This window comes from Alosa pseudoharengus, unplaced genomic scaffold (assembly GCF_046254945.1).
Source record: "Alosa pseudoharengus isolate Yale_2024_CS ecotype anadromous, Long Island Sound unplaced genomic scaffold, YU_APseudo_1.1 YU_APseudo_1.1_scf_6, whole genome shotgun sequence".
Taxonomy (NCBI): Eukaryota; Metazoa; Chordata; class Actinopteri; order Clupeiformes; family Clupeidae; genus Alosa; species Alosa pseudoharengus.
The window spans coordinates 1,965,012-1,985,398 of NW_027468848.1; the positions used below are offsets into that span (position 1 = coordinate 1,965,012).

At 44.6% G+C, this 20,387-nt stretch overlaps 1 protein-coding gene and 1 long non-coding RNA gene across 5 annotated transcripts in view; one reads left to right on the plus strand and one right to left on the minus strand.

Annotated features, from left to right (window-relative positions):
• Window positions 1-16,883, plus strand: part of pappab (pregnancy-associated plasma protein A, pappalysin 1b) — a 166,893-nt gene extending 150,010 nt beyond the window's left edge. Inside the window, exons 22-24 of the mRNA XM_076270144.1 lie at window positions 218-289; window positions 9,293-9,391; window positions 16,759-16,883. Coding sequence (XP_076126259.1) covers window positions 218-289; window positions 9,293-9,391; window positions 16,759-16,863 — 276 coding nt within the window. The 3' untranslated portion in view covers window positions 16,864-16,883. The remainder of the gene's footprint in view (window positions 1-217; window positions 290-9,292; window positions 9,392-16,758) is intronic.
• LOC143105994 (uncharacterized) lies at window positions 1,993-5,506 on the minus strand. 4 transcript variants are annotated; one of them, XR_012983598.1, is made up of 5 exons: window positions 3,381-3,431; window positions 3,233-3,289; window positions 2,942-3,148; window positions 2,747-2,851; window positions 1,993-2,468 (listed from the first exon to the last, which is right to left on the minus strand). It is a non-coding gene; the product is annotated as an uncharacterized LOC143105994 (long non-coding RNA). The 4 variants fall into 4 exon arrangements; XR_012983597.1 differs by lacking the exon at window positions 1,993-2,468 and having other exon boundaries at window positions 2,475-2,851; window positions 3,381-3,438; XR_012983600.1 differs by lacking the exons at window positions 1,993-2,468; window positions 3,233-3,289; window positions 3,381-3,431 and adding an exon at window positions 5,305-5,506 and having other exon boundaries at window positions 2,475-2,851.
• Window positions 16,884-20,387: the final 3,504 nt, after the last annotated feature.

A 20,387-nucleotide genomic window follows, 5' to 3' on the forward strand; every position in this document is an offset into this window, starting at 1 on the left:
TCAATAGTTTTGAAGCATAGCAGTCCATGTAAGCATCGAAAGAGCAACCAATTTCTATTATTGTAACGGCTTCACACACATGCACACACACTCACACTGTCTATCTGTTGTGTGTACTATCGGACTGAAGTAGTATTGTTTTTTTCTCTGTCGTTTGCAGACTATCGTGTGTACTATGGGACTGAAGTAGTATTGTTTTGTTCTCTGTCGTTTGCAGACTATCGTGTGTACTATGGGACTGAAGTGGTACCCAGACCCTGAGTCCCTGCACTGCATCAAAGGATGTGAGGTAAGAGAACCCAAGAGGAGGACAACACCCCTAACCGCAACATCAAAACTGGAACTAAACTAACTACAATATAAAAACTGGAATTAAACTACAATATCAAAACTATAACTAAACTAACTATAATATCAAAACTATAACTAAACTATAATATCAAAACTAGAGCTAAACTAACTACAATATCAAAACTAGAACTAAACTACAATATCAAAATTAGAGCTAAATAAACTACAATGTCAAAACTAGAGCTAAACTAACTACAATATCAAAACTAGAACTAAACCACAATATCAAAACTAGAACTAAATAAACTACAATGTCAAAACTAGAGCTAAACTAACTACAATATCAAAACTAAATAAACTACAACATCAAAACTAGAACTAAACTACAACACAAAACTAGAATTAAACTACAATACAACACCAGAACTAAACTAACTGCTTCACAACACAAAACTAGAACTAAACTACAACACAACACTAGACCTAAACAAACTACAACACAACACTAGAACTAAACTACAACACAACACTAGAACTAAACTACAACACAACACTAGACCTAAACAAACTACAACACAACACTAGAACTAAACAAACTACAACATCAAAACTAGAACAAACTACAACTAACCTTAAACATCACAGCACATTCAGGGCCAGATGTACGTACATTTGCGAACGTAACGTTATCAGCGCCATGGACAAACCGCAGACTGCGAACGCTGACAGACCCAAGTTTCCGTCGTATTTATCAATCGTTCAATCCTTGGTGTAAACTGCGCCTTTCTCTGCTTCTCTCCGCCCATAAACGCAATTTACGAACGTCCACAACTGAATGGCAGAGCCTACAAGCGCAGTTGAATGAAGTTAACTGATGACAACATTAAAAAGAATCAAACGTTTAGCGATCATGAAATAATACCATAGATGATAAGATGTCAACGAGCAGGGAGATAATGAAGATCAGTAGTTATACTCAAACTACTTGTGAACGTAGGCTATGGAAAATTGGTCTAATCTAGCAAGTAGGAAAGTTTAAGTGAATGACGTGAAAGTGAAAGTAACCCAGCTAACAATTTATGGTTTCCAAAACGTTCTGGGAACCATAGTTTTTGGTTTCGGAAACGTTAGTTTTTGGTTCCCAAACGTTACCCTAAGGTTAGTTTTTGAGCAATTTTTGGTTCCCATGGAAAGTTTGCTGAACGTTCCGGAAACGTTAGTTCTTGGTTATATAAAACGTTCCCTGAACGTTTCCCTAACGTTATCTAAAGGTTGCAAACTTTAGAGAACCTTCCCCTAACGTTCCCCAACCGTTGCAAACTTTAAAAAACCTTCCCCTAACGTTCCCTAACCGTTGCAAACTTTAGAAACCTTCCCCTAACGTTCCCTAACTGTTCCCACAACATTTAGGGAACGTTCCCTTCCCTAAATATTGCAATCTTTAGGGAACCCTCCCCTAACATTGCAACCTTTGCATACCAATTACTTTAAACAGCACGAGCAGGAATGCATTATTATATATTAGCAGGAAAGAATGAACAGGCAAAATCGATGGAACTTATAACTTTAATATAAAATTATCAAAAGACAAAAAAAACAATATAAAAGGCCTCACTGTGTATATATATATATATATATATATATATATATATATATATAAATTAGACTTAGTGTTAAGTATATTAACATAAGGCATTTGACTTTGGTAGGTGCTACATTCAACAAATAGACACACTGTACAATAGACAACAATATACATTGTGGCAGATACCAACACAATATACAAAGACATAATACCAATACAAGTACACATGGAGTGGGCTGTTGAGTGCAAAGTAATAGTGCAAATGTAGAGTGCAAGACGTATATTGGAATGATAAAGTAAGTAATGTGCAGGTGTGGTCAAAGTGGGGATGACCACTTATCCACAGAGTGATAACAGTGCGAAAGAAGCTGCTCCTGTGTGTGGTTGTTTTTGTGTGTAAAAAATACAATTGCTGTAATACAAAAAAATACTATAGCTTTGATAGACAATACTATAGCTTTAATTAAAGAAAAATACAAAAGGTTTAATACAACAAAAAAAAATACAAAAGCTTTAAAAATAATTTTAAAAAAATAGAGCTCCAGTCCTTCAAGTCCGAGTCGAGTCTCAACAAGATCAGTCCTCAGCTTCCCTAAAAAGAAAAAAAAAAGTTTGATGTCATACTAAGAATGAACATGTTGAAAAAAACAAGACAAAGTGCCTTACTAACAACCCTTTTTTTTCTGATCACAAAAAAGTAGTTTTCCCATTCCTTTGATTGTTATGAACAAATTTCAATTTACCGTCTGTGTGGGGCAAACTTCAGTGCTAGCCCAATCAGGTCCTCCGCCTCTGCAGCATTTAGCGCAGGGAAGTCCCTTGTCATGAAATTGCATTTAATTGGAAATGGAAAATTCAAAGCCGCTGTACCTTCAACTGGCACCCAAGGTGAAGAAGGGCGAGTCAAAGTTGACCCATCCAGCACTGGGCGACCGACTGGGCGAGGAGTCACCTCCCTCTGTGTGACGAGTTCTGCTATTTACAACCAAAAAAGTTAAGTTACAATCAAATCCCTTGTCATGAAATTGCATTTAATTGGAAATGGAAAATTCAAAGCCGCTGTACCTTCAACTGGCACCCAAGTCCTGGAGGGAGGGCATTTTGTTCCTCCTCTCCTGCAGCTCAGTGACTGTCGAGCAGGACAACAGCAATATGTCATCGACTGGAGCAGAGGGAGGTGACTGGGAGCTCCTTAAGAGCACGAGCAGCTCATCCATCTTCTCCTCAAATGCGTCCATTCGCTGTGCCATGCGGTAATGGTTGTCCTTATTGCTATGGAAAATGGATGGTGTTAGTTTTAGTTGTTAAATACATTATATACCTGCATATGTGAACAAATTAAGTGAGTGTTCTTACCTCTTATTTCCGTCTCCATGGCCAAGCCACCTCCCTCTGTGTGATGAGTCACTTGTGCTGTTTACAACAAAAAAAAAGTTACTTACTCTCAAGTTCCTTGTCATGAAATTGTATTTACTTGGAAATGGAAAATTCAAAGACACTGTACCTTCAACTGGGTCCCAAGATGAAGTGGCAGGCGTTATAATAGACCCATCCAGCTCTGGGCAATGAGCTGGTTGCCTGTGTGGTGTTGACTCATCTAAAAAGAAAGTAAATATGAATATTGGTCAGTTAATTTATGGTTGGTTTCTTGCACATGACATTTGCAAAAGATAAACCTATGCTGTTACATTAAACAATCGCTAAAAAGAAAAACTCACATGCAGGTGGTGGAGGCAGTGACATCTGCTGACCTAATAAAAGGCAGGAAGAGACAAATACATCAGAACAGTAACATGATATGCACTAGGTTAATAAACATGAATGTCAGTAGTTCCATGGTAGGAAATATGACTCAACTGGTTTTCTTAAATAATACATGTATAAATGTTAACTTACAGACAGGGCTTCCAGGCACACGCACCATCCTGGAATGCTTTCTTGCTTGCGGAACGGATTCATCTGAAATAAAAGACCATACAATCTGCACTGATTGCAAAAAGAATATTTGAATTGTGCAAATAATGTAGTCTGTATTTAAGAGGTCTTACCATCACGTGACCATGCACTGCCTTTTGTGGACGCTCGCATCTTCTTCCGCCTCAATGCTAGAAGTGTCCATCAGCCGCTGACATTTTTCCATAGCTTTGGTGTATGAATCTACGTTAAGAGAACAACGTTTTTGTGAGCCAGTAGTAGAGCAAAGCAGTATTTCCATATAGAGAAAACTATTATTGATAGTATTGCAGCAATCAGTCATCTGTACACAACCAGATTTTCTTGACTGGATATTTGGCCCAGCTTTTGACTTGATTTTTGTATTGTAGCCCAGAGAATTTCTAATGGGGAGACACAGCATCCATAGAAATGCATGGGCTTAGTTTGTAAAGCCAGTATGGCAGCTGTGTATAGCCTACTACACACATTCCGCCCCTTCCTGTATGCTTCCCAACAGACCTCTGAAGTTCGCCTACAAAAAGGAACCAAAACTGCCATCTTTGCCTATAAGGAGATCAGGGTGTTAATTTAACCTAACTACCTATGACAAGTTACATTGCAAGTTAGGTCTGGGGTAGCAAAAATCTAAGTTGCTGTCTTAACGTAGGCCTGTTGAAGATCACAGTTAGCCTACCACTCGAAGGCAGAGGACAAACGTGTGTTGAGCAAAATGTCTGCATTTCAGACTTCTTCGTCCCCGGGAGAGTGCAATAATTCTCTCCCCATAGCAAAAATTGCAAGATAGGCTACCGGATCTCAGCTTTTTGAAGGCAAAATTCAGAGGTCTATTCACTTGAATCGTCTATCCGATCAACTGTGTTACAAAATGGCCGCCGACAGTGTAGCCTATACATTATCAGAGTCAGATTATTAGACATTTTCTGACATTATCTATAGCCATCTCTATGGCTCTAGTGTAGCCTACATATGCAGGACTGTTCAGTAGGTTATACCAACTTAAAAAGCATCACCATCTCAGTATACCCACTTAAAATAGACTAGGATTCATTTGGGGTTGATCACAGTATAGCCTACCCACTACAGCTAACTAGTCTACATCACAGTAGCCTAGATCCAGCTACTTACAGTAGGCCTATATCCACTAGCCTACACCACTGCTGCCGAGTGACTTGCCTAAAAGGACTGACTGTACACTAAAACTAATTAAAAGAAACGGTAGCCTAGTGCTATTATTTGTAACATCAACGCGAGCAGGTTAACACGATGACACAAAACATACAATGCTGCAAAACATAACACGTTGAGAACAGCTCAAACAAAGACGAACGAGCAATGTGCTCTGGTAAATTACAAACTTGGCAGAATCGGAATATAACAAAGCCCTACAAGTGAAAGGACTTAAGGTTAAACCTCAAACTCTTGCATTACAACCACTAGGCCTACATCATGAAACTGTAACATATTTCACTTACTTTCGTGAGATCGAATTCAAGACGAGTGTAATCCATTCCAAGACTTCTTCCAGCGGCGTTCAAGAATCACGGAATTCAAACAGAGCCCGTTTACGGAAGTCAGGACAAGACTTCAATCGATCACCTGAAAGCAGAGGCGCTGTCTTCCCCCTACTGGCGTGGGGGTAGGCCTACGTGTAAGGGAGAGCCTGTCTGATTGAACTGAAGTGAATTGTGAAATGAAAGAAGTGAATTTTCTTAGTTGTGAAAAGTGTTCTATTGATAGATTTTTGTTTAAAGTTCACCTAATACGTAAAAAAAAGCACAAAAGTATATATTTTTTATTTAGTAAAATTGATATTAGCCTAAAATAAATATTATCTTGATATGATGTTTACCTTACTTAGATTTTATAAGACCAATCATTTTAGTGGATCTAAATCAAGTGACTGCAAACATTTTGTATGTTACTTCAAAAACTGAAATGGAGCTTGTGTTAGTATCGACTATAGCTGTTATTGTCTCCAGTTTCTAAAGCTGATAGAGGCGCAATCAATCACACAATGCCATATAACACATTTAACACGGCATGGAATTGGAATGAATAGAGACGCATTACCATTGACGTCATTGCCACCTAATCAGAAGCCTCGAATGCAAATAATGTAAAATGTGTGAATGTAAAATGGTAATGGTAGGCTACAGGAACAAATGAAACATGTTCTGAATGTATTCTAGTGATAGCAGAAAACTATTATAAAAATATTTTATATTTTATTTACCAAAGTATTATTGTTTATTTAATCCTACGTGAAACTGCAATCGGTTCTGAATGCAGACCAGGCGTCTTCCCCCTACTGGCGTGGGGGTGCACTCAGAACAACCAAAAACAACCAATAACAACTAAACGGGAACGTTGTGTGAAGGTACTGTGCAACCACAGGAGAACGTTTTGGTTGGTTGGTTCCCTTAACGTTTAGGAACGTTAAGAAACCCTTAGGTAACGTTCCCTAACCGTTAGTTTTTGGTTTGGTTCGAACTACCCTTTAGGGAACCATACACTAACGTTCCCGAACGTTCCCTTAACGTTTTGTGTTAGTGGGGAAGACATTCGAAAGGCCAACGAAAGTTAATGTTGCTTTTGATAGTAGCCTACAAAGACTTGCAAAACTGGTGCTCTAAATAGCGATTCTGTTGTCTTTGAAAGGTTCTCTTAATGAAGCATTGAACTTCAATTTGGATTAACACCTGCTTTTACAAGGCGCAAGTATTTAGGCGCAGAATAGACTTAGCTTTCAGGAGCAGTCTTTGTACATACCGCGGAATACATAATTAGGCGCTCTTTACTCTTCCCCTCCCATCTTTTTACGCTAAACTCCCACTTTCCCCTGGATCCTCCCATGAATGCATATGCATGACACGAAAAGCGCAAATAGACATTTTCAGCTCCCGCGACAGGCAGATTGCGCTTTTACCTCATTGCGGCCTGTTTGTACATACCTCGCAATGATTTTACACGCACGTTGCGAAACAGATACGCCTGAAGTGGGCGCAAAATCGTTAGTACATCTGGCCCTCAGTATCATAGCACACTTGCAAGAACAATAACCAAACCTACAGCTGTGAATGTGCTTACAGTAAAAACCCTAGTTCATTCCTCAGAGAAATACTCTTTTCTGATTGGCCAATAGGGTGACTATTAATTCTGTATATCGAGACACCTTTGAAGTAGATCTGGTAAAAAGTTTAACCACCGTTCCATATCAATGCTTTTTTTAACTATAACAGCCATAGTAAACTAAGGTTGAACTAGGAACCAGTCTTTGCAACAGTGGAATCAAGTGTAAACAGGTTAACTAACTAGCCACCGTTATCACTGGCAGGACGGCTTCTTTGTAAACTGAACCACTTGTTTATGTCGCCTGCTATAAGGGCATTGCCTATACATAATGGAAACTGGGGGATAGGGTTACCCCCTACATAAGCAGTAGATCGGATTACTCCAATGTTTCTGACCCTCATATTGCCCTGATGATCCTCAACGGGAGAACAGTAACCTACATCCGAACCTCCCATCTTCAACGGGAGAACAGTAACCTACATCCGAATCTCCCATCTTCAACGGGAGAACAGTAACCTACATCCGAACTTCCCATCTTTGCAAATAGTGCCAGTTTGTCATGAATGAGAATTCATGGATGAATTTGATTATGACGAAGCCATAATCGGGCGGCCATGTTTTTTATTTTGAAAAGAGTCTTACTTTGCCTAGAATTCATTGCGTATGTCTGAACACAAAAGGGTGAGACGTGGGAAATTCACACCTTTGTCATGTGAGGCTGATGGTGTCCACTTGGGGCCCGTCTACACAACGCTGGGTTTTTTTAAACCGGTGAATTTATGTTATCGGTTAGGCCTTGCGTGTACACAACGCCGGCATTTTAGGAGGCTGTAACCGATAGTTTTTGTAACCGGGTTTCGAAGTGGGATTTTTTGAAACCGCCAGTTAACTTTTGCGGTGTGGGGCAATTTTATGACAACATAGCTCCACCCCTCAACTCAGCCACTGCACTCCACCTGACACGCTGGTTGTCAGAACAAACCAAACCATTTTGTTTGTCATATTAAATGTTTTTTATTTCCCCTGTCATGATTTATGTGCACAACGTATCAGCCTTTTGTGACTAAGTTAGAAGCACACAGTTAGCTTAACTTTAATCATTAGCTTATTACAACCTATGACTAACGTATGTTTGTTTTCTCCAGTGTAACGTGCTCTATACCAGACCTAATGCAAAACGTAAAAGCATTTCAATTTCCACATAGCAGTCACATTGAAAATTAACTTTATTAGTTTAACAGTTGAATTGAAAACCAAATTTTCTGTAGTCTCCTTATTTCATGCGACTGATTTAACAAACTGCTTTGACTACGCAAATGAAAGCCTCTGCACGGTCACCACGGCGCCATCTACTGGTCTACTCAGCTGGCCACTAGTGCAGAGAAAGCTGAGAAGAAGCTACAGATGTGCGTGTGTGGTTGGCAGAGAAAGCTGAGAAGAAGCTACAGATGTGCGTGTGTGGTTGGCAGAGAAAGCTGAGAAGAAGCTACAGATGTGCGTGTGTGGTTGGCAGAGAAAGCTGAGAAGAAGCTACAGATGTGCGTGTGTGGTTGGCAGAGAAAGCTGAGAAGAAGCTACAGATGTGCGTGTGTGGTTGGCAGAAGGTTACAAGTCTAAAGGGCCTGAAAATTCATCAAGGGAAAAATAAGTGCTTGGTAGAGGGAACACAGGGTCCCCGCATTGATAGCTATTTCTTAACAAGTGCATCAAGTCAGTCGGTTGAAGTTCAGCGACAGAAAGAAACCCACAGTTCGCAGGACATCAGCACCCCTGTTGTTGAGGAAAGTTCCAGAACTGAGGCAGAGAGAGAGGCCAGTCAGCCAAGGAGGGAGAAGATTAATGGTCAGAGGCCTGGGGTCAGGTGGCCAGGCGCAGCAGAATGTAGAATGTGGGAAGATGCTAATAGTGATTTGGTCAGCATCCTGGGTCAGCTCAAGGGGACGGCTGAAAGCAAATTAGAGAAAATGGGAGACATTATTTATAGCTATGGTAAGGAAAGATTTGGGACTATTGAGATAACGGCAACATGAGGTAGTCAAATCTAGGCGTCAGCAGGAGATAGATAAACTTATCAAGGAGAGGAGGCAGCTTAAGAAGCGGTGGAGAAAAGCTACAGATGATGAGAAGGAAGGTATTGACTGTCTACAGGCAGATGTGAGGGAGCGGTTAGTAGTGCTAAGAAGAGCTGAAAATATTAGGAAAAATAGGAAGAAGAAATCACAAGCTCGACTAGCATTCTATAAAGACCCATTTAAATTTGTTAAGTCTTTATTCGTAATGCAGAAGAGTGGTAGTCTCTTGGAACCTTGGATCCGCTATATGTGTCATTGTTGCAATATGTTTATTTGTTGTTGTTCATAATGTATCTTCTATGTTTGTTCTCTGTAGCCGTTCATGGGTGATAATTACTGTGACGCCATCAACAACAGAGCCTTCTGCAGCTACGATGGAGGAGACTGCTGTCACTCAACAGTCAAAACCAAAAAGGTGGGATGGGGTCAGTTGGTCTTCATCACAACACAATCCTCCGCAATCCTCTGTGTGTGTGTGTGTGTGTGTGTGTATGTGTGGGCGTATCTCTGAGATCAAGTCAATTATCCATTCATTCACTCATTCATTATCATTCATTCCCACTAATAAAATAAGTGTAGGTTTAAATAAGTATAATATCCCCCCGCTCTCTAAACAATGACATGTTTCCATGGTTTTGGAGAGGCTGTGAAAAGTTCCATTTTCAGCACCCAGTGCGATTATTGTCTGGCACATCACATGACTGTAGTCTATCGCCATTGCTCTGATTAAAATAAGTATGAGAGACAGGAGGTCATGTGGTGCATGATGGGACAGGAGGTCATGTGGTGCATGATGGGACATGTGGTGCATGATGGGACAGGAGGTCATGTGGTGCATGATGGGACAGGAGGTCATGTGGTGTGTGATGTGACAGGAGGTCATGTGGTGCGTGACGGGACAGGAGGTCATGTGGTGCGTCACAGGACAGTGGAGAGACAGGAGGTCATGTGGTGGATGATGGGACAGGAGGTCATGTGGGCTTGAGTTAGAATGCTGGGAGTATTATGGGCTGTAGAGATGTTTGGTTGGGAGATCTGATCATGTTCACCCTGCTCAAAGAAACTCCCTCACCATATCAGCCATGTGCTAGCTTACTAGAATGTGTGTGTTGAGATTTGAGTTCAGGTGGAGTGTGAAGCTGTTTTTGACTGTGTGTTTGTGTGTGTGTGTGTTGTGTGGTAACATGCTCTCTCTCTCTATTTCCCTCTCCCTCCCTCTCTCTCTCTTTCCCTCTCTCTCTGGAGTGGATGTTGGGTTTTGAGTTCCAATGTTCCACCTTGTCACTGCATACATCATCTTATTGGCCAAACCCCACTGCAGCCAAGGCCTCAAGGCCAAGCATGCTTTGCACACACACACACACACAAGCCAAAACAGTCTCTCTTACATGTATCCTGGCAGAAACACACATGCGCACACACACATACACACACACACACACACACACACACAAGCCAAAACAGTCTCGCTTACATGTATGCAGGCAGAAACACACGTGCACACACACACACACAATACACATGTATAGCCAGCCTGAATTTAACCACGCCCACAAAAGCAGGAAATTCGGCATTGCTCCATTGACGCCCTTATGAGAATCAGGTGACCAATCAAATCATCAGGGCAGGATTTATACACCAATGAGCGTGTGTGTTCCGCGTGCATTGCGTGTGCGTTGGGTGTGCATTGTGTGTGTTGCGTGTCAGTGGCATTTGTGTTCCATGTGTATTGCGTGTGTGTTGCGTGTGCGTGGTGTGTGTGTTGCGTGTAAGTTCAGTGTGCGTTGTGTATGTGTTGTGTGTGCGTGGCGTGGCATGTGTGTTGCGTGTGTGTTGCGTGTGCATTCCGTGGCTGCTTCGTCACGTGTTATATTCTTACCAGAGATGTCTCTGATGCCCTGCTGCTGCAGCCAGACTGCTATTAGCCATTTTCAGCTCCCGCGACATGCAGTTTGCGCTTTTACATCATTGCGGCCTGTTAGTACAAACCTCGCAATGATTTTACACGCACGTTGCGAAACAGATACGCCTGAAGTGGGCACAAAAGCGTTAGCACATCTGGCCCAGAGAGACACACACACACACACACACACACACATATATACGCCTGAAGTGGGCGCAAAAGCGTTAGTACATCTGACCCAGAGAGAGAGACACACACACACACACACACACACACACACACACACACAAATATACGCCTGAAGTGGGCGCAAAAGCGTAAGTACATCTGGCCCTCAGAGCGCTGCGGAAACAAGTGGTCAGTGCGGATGGACACTGAGTGCTGTGAACGCTGAACTGGATTTGTAATGAAAATAGCCGCCGTCATAAAACGTGTTTGGTGGATTCAGGCCCTAAAGCATCTCTTCACTGTCACACACACACACACACTTGTGCTGCTGTGGCCAGCCTGCCCATTAAAGCATCTCTTCACTGTCTCCTGTCGTGTCGTGAGGTGCCAAAGCTTGCACGCGTTTTCAGCACGGCACCTGAGACATGCGTGTCACGCAGGCAGTGTGCAATCTGATGAACTCAGAACTTCAAAAATGTCCCTATCTATCTATCTATCGAAGTCCATACAAACGTCTTCGTCATATAAGCTAGACGTGGTTGATATACTGCTGTTCATCTGAAGCGTCAGCACTGAAGCGAAAGGCAAGCACGCCACGAGTGACTGACAGGTCAGGAGGTGTGTCTTAACCTGTTAACATGGCCGTCAAAATGAAAACAGACCGGTAACTCAACTGACACGCAGCCGCCATGATTGCAGTCTGAATAGGCCCTCAGCGCGTGTGTCACGATGCAGTGCGGTTCGAGTCGGTGTTTTAGCCTGTGTGTCACGATGCAGTGCGGTTCGAGTCGGTGTTTCAGCGCGTGTGTCACGATGCAGTGCGGTTCGAGTCGGTGTTTTAGCCTGTGTGTCACGATGCAGTGCGGTTCGAGTCGGTGTTTCAGCGCGTGTGTCACGATGCAGTGCGGTTCGAGTCGGTGTTTTAGCCTGTGTGTCACGATGCAGTGCGGTTCGAGTCGGTGTTTCAGCGCGTGTGTCACGATGCAGTGCGGTTCGAGTCGGTGTTTCAGCCTGTGTCACGATGCAGTGCGGTTCGAGTCGGTGTTTCAGCGCGTGTCACGATGCAGTGCGGTTCGAGTCCGTGTTTTATCCTGTGTGTCACGATGCAGTGCGGTTCGAGTCAGTGTTTCAGCCTGTGTGTGCTTGAGGGTCCCAGCCTATCAGAGCCTTGTGAAACTCAGAGATTTACACCCTCCAGATGTGGAACTCCCCGGCTCTCTCTGCCACGGCTGTGTGTGTGTGTGTGTGTGTGCGTGTGTGTGTGTGTGTGTGAGAGAGAGAGAGAGAGAGAGTGGAAAGAGGATATATGTTTGCATGTATGTGTGCCCATGCATTTATGTGTGTGTGTGTGTGTGTGGTGTGTGTGATTCTCTGGCCCCTCTGTTTAGGCTGGCTGTCTTAATCATTTCCCCCTGCTACCAGAGAGCCAAAGAGTTCAATATCATCTGCTGAATTATGATCCTCATGACATCATAATGTATGGGCAGCTATCGCCATGGGAAACTCTAGAAGGTCATGGGGTTTCCTTAGTGACTCACTCCCGCCCATCACAGAATGAGAATGTTCCAGAACTCTATATATCATATTCATAGGTGCCACCTACCTCACTATCAAATAGAACGCCGCCATATTCACGACCGATTTCGCCCAGTATGGTCGCCCACACTGCACAAATTTTAGACTCCGATCCTTATTTGTTACCCCCAGATTTCTTTTGTCCCTTATTATCTGCCCCAGGCTTGCCCCAATTGGCTTTCCACGATATATCTACCTTGTTCATAACCCCTCCCTGTGTACAGTGGGGATAGCGTGTTCATAACCCCTCCCTGTGTACAGTGGGGATATCTTGTCCATAACCCCTCCCTGTGTACAGTGGGGATAGCTTGTCCATAACCCCTCCCTGTGTACAGTGGGGTCAGCTTGAGGGCATTGAGCCTGGACGATTGAAACACGGGACGAATGAAACAGTTTTCTCCGAGTGTGTAGGCTAGTGATGATAGACAGACGTCCTTCGGTCAGCCTATTTGTGCATTTATGGGGGGGGGGGTAAAAAGTGCAGTAGAAGAGGGGTTTAGTAGATTAAGTGGCAAGGGCTGCATAAGAAAGGTGGGGGAGGATTGGGATTGGGGGGGGGCACCAACAAGGAGCACCCAAGAGCAACAAGAGCAAGGAAAAACTCCCTTACCAAGGAAGAAACCTTGGGCAGATCCACGGCTCAAGGAGCTAACCCAACTTCCAGGGGTCTTGGTGTGTGTGTTGGGGGGATGACAAGGGAGATGGGATAGTGTGCTGTGTATGTGGGGAGAGGGCAGTGTGCAATATGTGTGTTGGAGAAGCTTCCTCATGAGACAATGTGCTGTGTATTGGGGGGGGGGGGGGGGGGGGGGGCAGTGTACTGTAAGTATGTTGGGGATGTGTGTTGGAGAAGCTTCCTGATGAAATAATGTGCTGTGTATGTAGGGGAGAGGGGCAGTGTACTGCAAGTATGGTGAAGGGACTTACTATTGCAAGCAGAGTACTGTATGTATGATGTATGTGAGTGATGACAGTGAAGATGTGTGTGTGGGCGGGAGGGGAGTGGAGCAGTGACTGTGTGTGTGCAGTGTGTGTGGGTAGGTGGGGTCAGTGTGCTGTAAGTATGTAGAGGATGTGTGTTGGAGAAGATCCTGAAGACAATGTGCTGTCTATGTAGGGGCGGGGGGGCAGTGTGCAGCAAGTATGCAGAGGAGGCTTACTGTAGCAGTATGTATGTGAGGTGATGACAGTGATGATGTATGTGTGTGTGTTTTGTGTGTGTGTGTTGGGGATGGGGGTGGGGGGGGGGCAGAAAGGCTAGGCAATCAAGGACATGGGTAGATAGATGGAGGAGAAATCAAAAATAATAAATAAAAAGTTCTATGGAGATGTGTAAAAGTTGGAGAAAGTCAGATGTGTGTGTGTGTTTTGACGTGTGATGAAATAAGAAAATAAATAAAAGGTCTGTAGCATAGGGAGAGGGATGTAAAAGTGCTAAAAGTCTTGTAGGTGTGTGTGTGTGTGGGGGGTCATGAGTGCTGAGGAGTGAATGAGTGCAAAGTCTGTATAGTGTGAGTTCAGAGTTGGGAAATGTTTGAGAGTGCTGAGGAGTGAATGTGTGCAAAGTCAGTATAGTGTGAGTTCAGAGTTCGGATGGCCTGGGGATAAAAACTGAGTCTCTGAGTCTCTCAGTTCTGGCTTTGTGACTACATAGGCGTCTTCTTGATTTCAGCGGTAGGAATAATCCATTGTTAGGATGAGAAGTGTCCTTCAGGATCTTTTGGCCTCTTAGGAGTACTCTTCTGGAATAGATATCTTGTAGAGCAAGGAGTTGTGTTCTTATAGTACGTTATAGTACTCTCTGCAGAGTACTGTGGAGTTCCCATACCAGGTGATGATGCTACCAGTTAGAACACTCTCAACCGCTGAAGTGTAGAATGCCTTCATGATGGATGTAGAAACTTTGAATTTCCTTAGCTGACGAAGGAAGTAGAGTCGTTGTCTGGACTTCTTCAGAACATATTGAGTGTTAACAGTCCATGTTAAGTCTTCAGTAATGTGGACACTAAGGTATTTAAAACTTGTGACTCTCTCTACAGGTTGCCCGCTGATCATTAGTGGGGTGTAACTGTAGTTCTGCTGCTGCCTTCTGTAATCCACTACCATTTCCTTGGTTTTATTGACATTCATTGTCAAGCTGTTAGATTAACACCACTATGCCATCAACCTGATCCAAGTAGAGCTGTTCATTGTTGTTACTAATCAGGCCCAAGATCACTGTGGCATCTGCAAACTTGATGATGGAGGTATGACTACTGTTGGCTTTGCAGTCATGTGTGTAGATGTTGTACAGCAGTGGACTCAAAACACAGCGTTGGGGAGCACCAGTGCTGATGGTTAATGAGTCAGATGTCAGACCCCCCACTCTTTAAAGGTTCGACTTAATGCTTATTCAGTAGACCATTTAGTGTTCTCCACAATCCCAGACTTTCTTATCGCATGCTTGTTTACATGGAAAGCAAAACAAGCTAGTGACATATATGTCGATTGAAACAAGTGTTGGCTGTAACTCCATGTATTTTAATTAAATGCACAAAATCCATGTGCACAGCTCTTCTTGAGTATACTACATACATCGCACACTGGAGGGTATATTTTGCTGACTTTATGTGGCGTAAACAACGCGTTTCGCAAGTGAACCTGATGAAGCAACTTGGGGGGGGGGGGGTCGTCGGTCCAGTGGTGGGCCGGTCCAGGAGAAAATTGCCAGGGCTGAATTTTGTTCCCAGTCCGGCCCTGGACAGATACCAGCTCATATAGAGACCAGCTCATACAGAGACCAGCTCATATAGAGACCAGCTCATATACAGTAGAGACCAGCTCATTATAGAGACCAGCTCATACAGAGACCAGCTGATTATAGAGACCAGCTCATATACAGTAGAGACCAGCTCATTATAGAGACCAGCTCATACAGAGACCAGCTGATTATAGACCAGCTCATACAGAGACCAGCTCATTATAGAGACCAGCTCATATACAGTAGAGACCAGCTCATTATAGAGACCAGCTCATAGAGACCAGCTGATTATAGAGACCAGCTCATACAGAGACCAGCTCATTATAGAGACCAGCTCACACAGAGACCAGCTCATATACAGTAGAGACCAGCTCATTATAGAGACCAGCTCACACAGAGACCAGCTCACACAGAGACCAGCTCATTATAGAGACCAGCTCATACAGAGACCAGCTCATATACAGTAGAGACCAGCTCATACAGAGACCAGCTCATAGTGCTCACACTGGACAGAGACCAGCTCATGTCACTCATAGTACCAGCTCATGTCAATCATAGTGTTCTTGTCCATGACAGTCCATGCCAGAGTGGCACCATCTGGTTAACTGTCATGTTAATTGTGTCTAATCGTTACTCGGCACTGTCATGTAATTATGACAAACGTGTCATGGAACTGACCATTTCTGACGTGCTATGACGTGTTTATGACAGGGTGTTTGTTTAAGTGTTCCCAAATGACAGGGTGTTTGTTTAAGTGTTCCCAAATGACAGGGTGTTTGTTTAAGTGTTCCCAAATGACAGGGTGTTGGGTTTAAGTGTTCCCAAATGACAGGGTGTTGGGTTTAAGTGTTCCCAAATGTCCGTGTACACCATGATTAAGTGTCATCTGTGATCCGTGGCAGGAAAATGGCGGGAAGTTCTGCGGGAAGAGGATCTCTCTCTCTCTCTCTCTCTGTGTGTGTGTGTGTATGTGCATGCGTGTCTACATGTGTGTGTGTGTGTGTCTTCTTGGCTCCTTTCCTGTTAGCTTTAGCTGTGTGTGTGTGTGTGTGTGTGTGTGTGTGTGTGGCCATGTGAGAGTTCACCCCAGCAGGAAAAGCCTGTGGCTGGCTCGACAGCCTATATATTTATTTCACAGGGCAGTTAAGGGCCATTCATTCACACACGAGACCTCTACACACACACACACACACACACCTACTTTGTGTGTAAGACTTTAAAGGGCATGTAGCCATGGGGAGTCTGTACATCGGGTTACTCAGACCTGTGTGTGTATGTGTGTGTTAAGAGTGTTCGCCGTAAGTTGCATGCAATTTCCTCTCACATATTTGACACCTCTGCTTGTGTGTGTGTGTGTGTGTGTGTGTGTGTGTGTGTGTGTGTGTGCTCTCTGCAGGTAATCCCGTTCCCCATGTCATGTGACCTGCGGGAGGACTGTGCATGCAGAGACCCCAGCGCTCAGGAGAACAGCGACGGCCATCGCCAGCGTCACCTCGGCTGACCCGCTGGACTGGACCCCCCCCCACAAACCCTGACCCGCTGGACTGGACCACCCCCCACAAACCCCGACCCCCACCCCCCACAAAACCTGACCCCAAACCCCCCACAAACCCTGACCCGCACCCCCCACAAAACCCGACCCCAAACCCCCCACAAACCCTGACCCGCTGGACTGGACCCCCCCACAAACCCCGACCCCCCCCCCCCCCCCCCCACAAACCCTGACCCACTGGACTGGACCCCCCCCCCACAAACCCCGACCCGCTGGACTGACCCCCCCCCCCAGCGTCACCTCGGCACATGGGTGTGGAAAACTACCAAACAGAGACGTTTCTTTACTTCTCCCTCTTTCTCTCTCCATGTCTCTCTCTCTCTCTCTCTCTAAGCAGAGGTATTTTTATAAGTGTGCAAAAACACACACACACACCACACAAATCACACACTCACTCATTCGCACACACACACACATCACACCACACACTCACTCACTCACTCACTCACACACACACACACACACACATCACGCCACACACACACACACACTCACTCACTCACACACACACACACAATAAAATACACACACAAACACACAACAAAATACACACACACACACAAGCACGCGAGGAGGAGGAGGAGGAGAGAGTGTGAAGGGAGGAAGAGGAGGAGGAGGAGTGTTGTCGTGTCTTCATGTCTTGTTGAGGAGGAGGAGAGAGTGTGAAGGGAGGAAGAGGAGGAGGAGGAGGAGGAGTGTTGTCGTGTCTTCATGTCTTGTTGATTTTCATGTGCTTGTTGGTCAGCAGCGTTGTGGCATCTGTCTATTTTTAAAGGGACGGGATGGGCAGGGCACACACACACACACACACACACACACACACACACACACGGAATGGGCAGGGAAGAATGCAACAACACACACACACACAGGATGGGCAGGAAAGAATGCAACAACACACACACACACACACACGGGATGGGCAGGGAAGAATGCAACAACACACACACACACACACACACACGGGATGGGCAGGGAAGAATGCAACAACACACACACACACACACACACACACGGGATGGGCAGGGAAGAATGCAACAACACACACACACACACACACACACGGGATGGGCAGGGAAGAATGCAACAACAGGACAAGACGGGAACAAAGGACAAGTTCACACACACACACACACACAGGCCTCCACAGATAGAACCGCTAGGCAGAGCGAGGTCACAGAGGGAGCTCACAGATAGAACCGCTAGGCAGAACGAGCTCACAGATAGAACCGCTAGGCAGAGCGAGCTCACAGATAGAACCGCTAGGCAGAGCGAGCTCACAGATAGAACCGCTAGAGGGAGCTCACAGATAGAACCGCTAGAGGGAGCTCACAGATAGAACCGCTAGAGGGAGCTCACAGATAGAACCGCTAGGCAGAACGAGCTCCGGTTGCAGCACCCAGTCTGGAGTACGACTGCCACACAGCAAATGTGTCGTCTGGACAAAGAGATATACAACTCAGTCCAACAAAGAGATATACAACTCAGTCCAACAAAGAGATATACAACTAAACTAAAAGGTATTGGACAGAAACAATAGTACCTACTTCCTTTATACCGTATTATTATCAAAAGTGATATCTTAACTCTAGATGGTTCGTAGTCTGTTGTTAAAACTCATCTGGTCTGATATACGGCCTTACATCTAGAATACAGGAATCGTGGTTTTAACATTGTTATTAAGACACAGGACAGGAAAATATTGTGGCGTTTGATTAGATGTACGTTTAACCTCTCTTCCCAGTTACACAGGTGCAGACACACACACACACACACGCCTCCAACACCAATCCCATGGGAACCACTTCCACATGGTCAAACACAACAGTCCTTTACTTCATCAGAGTTGTGCTGTCATTAGCAGTATGCGTTGATTTGAAGCTCTTAAGAAAGCCCTCAGACAGGACAGGCCAGTCTCCTCCTGCGTCCCTCAGACAGGACAGGCCAGTCTCCTCCTGTGTACAGGACAGGCCAGTCTCCTCCTGTGTACAGGACAGGCCAGTCTCCTGTGTCTGTTAAGAGCTGATGTCTTCAGCGAGTGGCTCCTCAGATGGCTTCTGACACAAATCGAACACATTTTCAATCACTTTCCTATTTGTTAGTGCACGTTTGCACACTAAGCACTCTAAGAAGTTCTTGCCAAACAGATGGATGGATGTTAGACCAAAGGGATGCCATTCCAATCCATGTTGGACTGATGCCTGTTTTTTGTCAGAGGTGGACACTTCCTGCTTCAGAATAAAAGTCCTGCCTTGGACAGCATTCTCTCTACCTGTGCACTTAACACAGGTGACATTATTACTATGCTAATCTACCTGGCTGAACTCTTAGCACAGGTGATATTATTACTACGCTAATCTACCTGGCTAAAGAGATGTTCTGTTTAGCAACAGCTGGTTTGGTGAAGGATTGGGAGTGGACATGCGGACGTGGATATGAACTGTCCCAAGCCGGGATGCCACCTCTGTATTGGTTGTTTGTTTGATTGTTTTCATTCACGTGTGTCTTCAAGTATCTTCTCTCTGGCCTTGTTTACTGCATGTATATGATCTATATGATGTGATGGAGCGGAACGTGACATGATCTATATGATGTGATTGTGATGGAGCGGAACGTGACAGTGTTGTGGTAGCTGCTATGGCAAGAGCCATCTGTCTTGTGTATGGATTTCCTTGTGGTGCCCGTTATAGTTCCAATATAGACAGTATATCCATACTATGCACACATGCACAGACACATCCTGTGTGTGTGTTAGAGCTCTTATATTAGACAGTATATCCATACTATGCACACATTCACAGACACATCCTGTGTGTGTGTCTCTGGCCTTTAGTATCCTCTGATGTTGCTGACCAGTGCGGTCTGGTTCTCGTTGCCATGCCTACCAAGCCTGATAGGCATATCAGCCCCAGCTCCACAGGATTACAGGGCAGGTCGTAGCTGCCCAATCAGAGCCAAGCGCTCAGCAGATGCCAACCATTCAAGCATTTACTCTTTCAAGTTAATGTAGGACACACAATATATGGCAGAAAATGATACATGTTTGCCAGTTATTGGTTAAAGCTTGTGAGCAAAGCTGCCATATTCAAGTCATTTATTCACCCTACCTCGGGCTCACCCACTCACTCACACGCACACAGAGACACACACACAGACACAGAGAGACACACACACACACACACTGCTCATGTGTGTTCCAGAAGCATGTGTGTAACAGATGGAACTGAGTGCAGTTTGGGATCAATGCTAAAATACTGCTGCTTACCCAACCCTGCCCCATAGAGACCCAACCCTGCCCCATAGAGACTCAACCCTGCCCCATAGGGACCCATAGAAACTCAACCCTGCCCAATAGAGACCCAACCATGCCCCATAGAGACCCATAGAAACTCAACCCTGCCCAATAGAGACCCAACCCTGCCCCATAGAGACCCAACCCTGCCCCATAGAGACCCATAGAGACTCAACCCTGC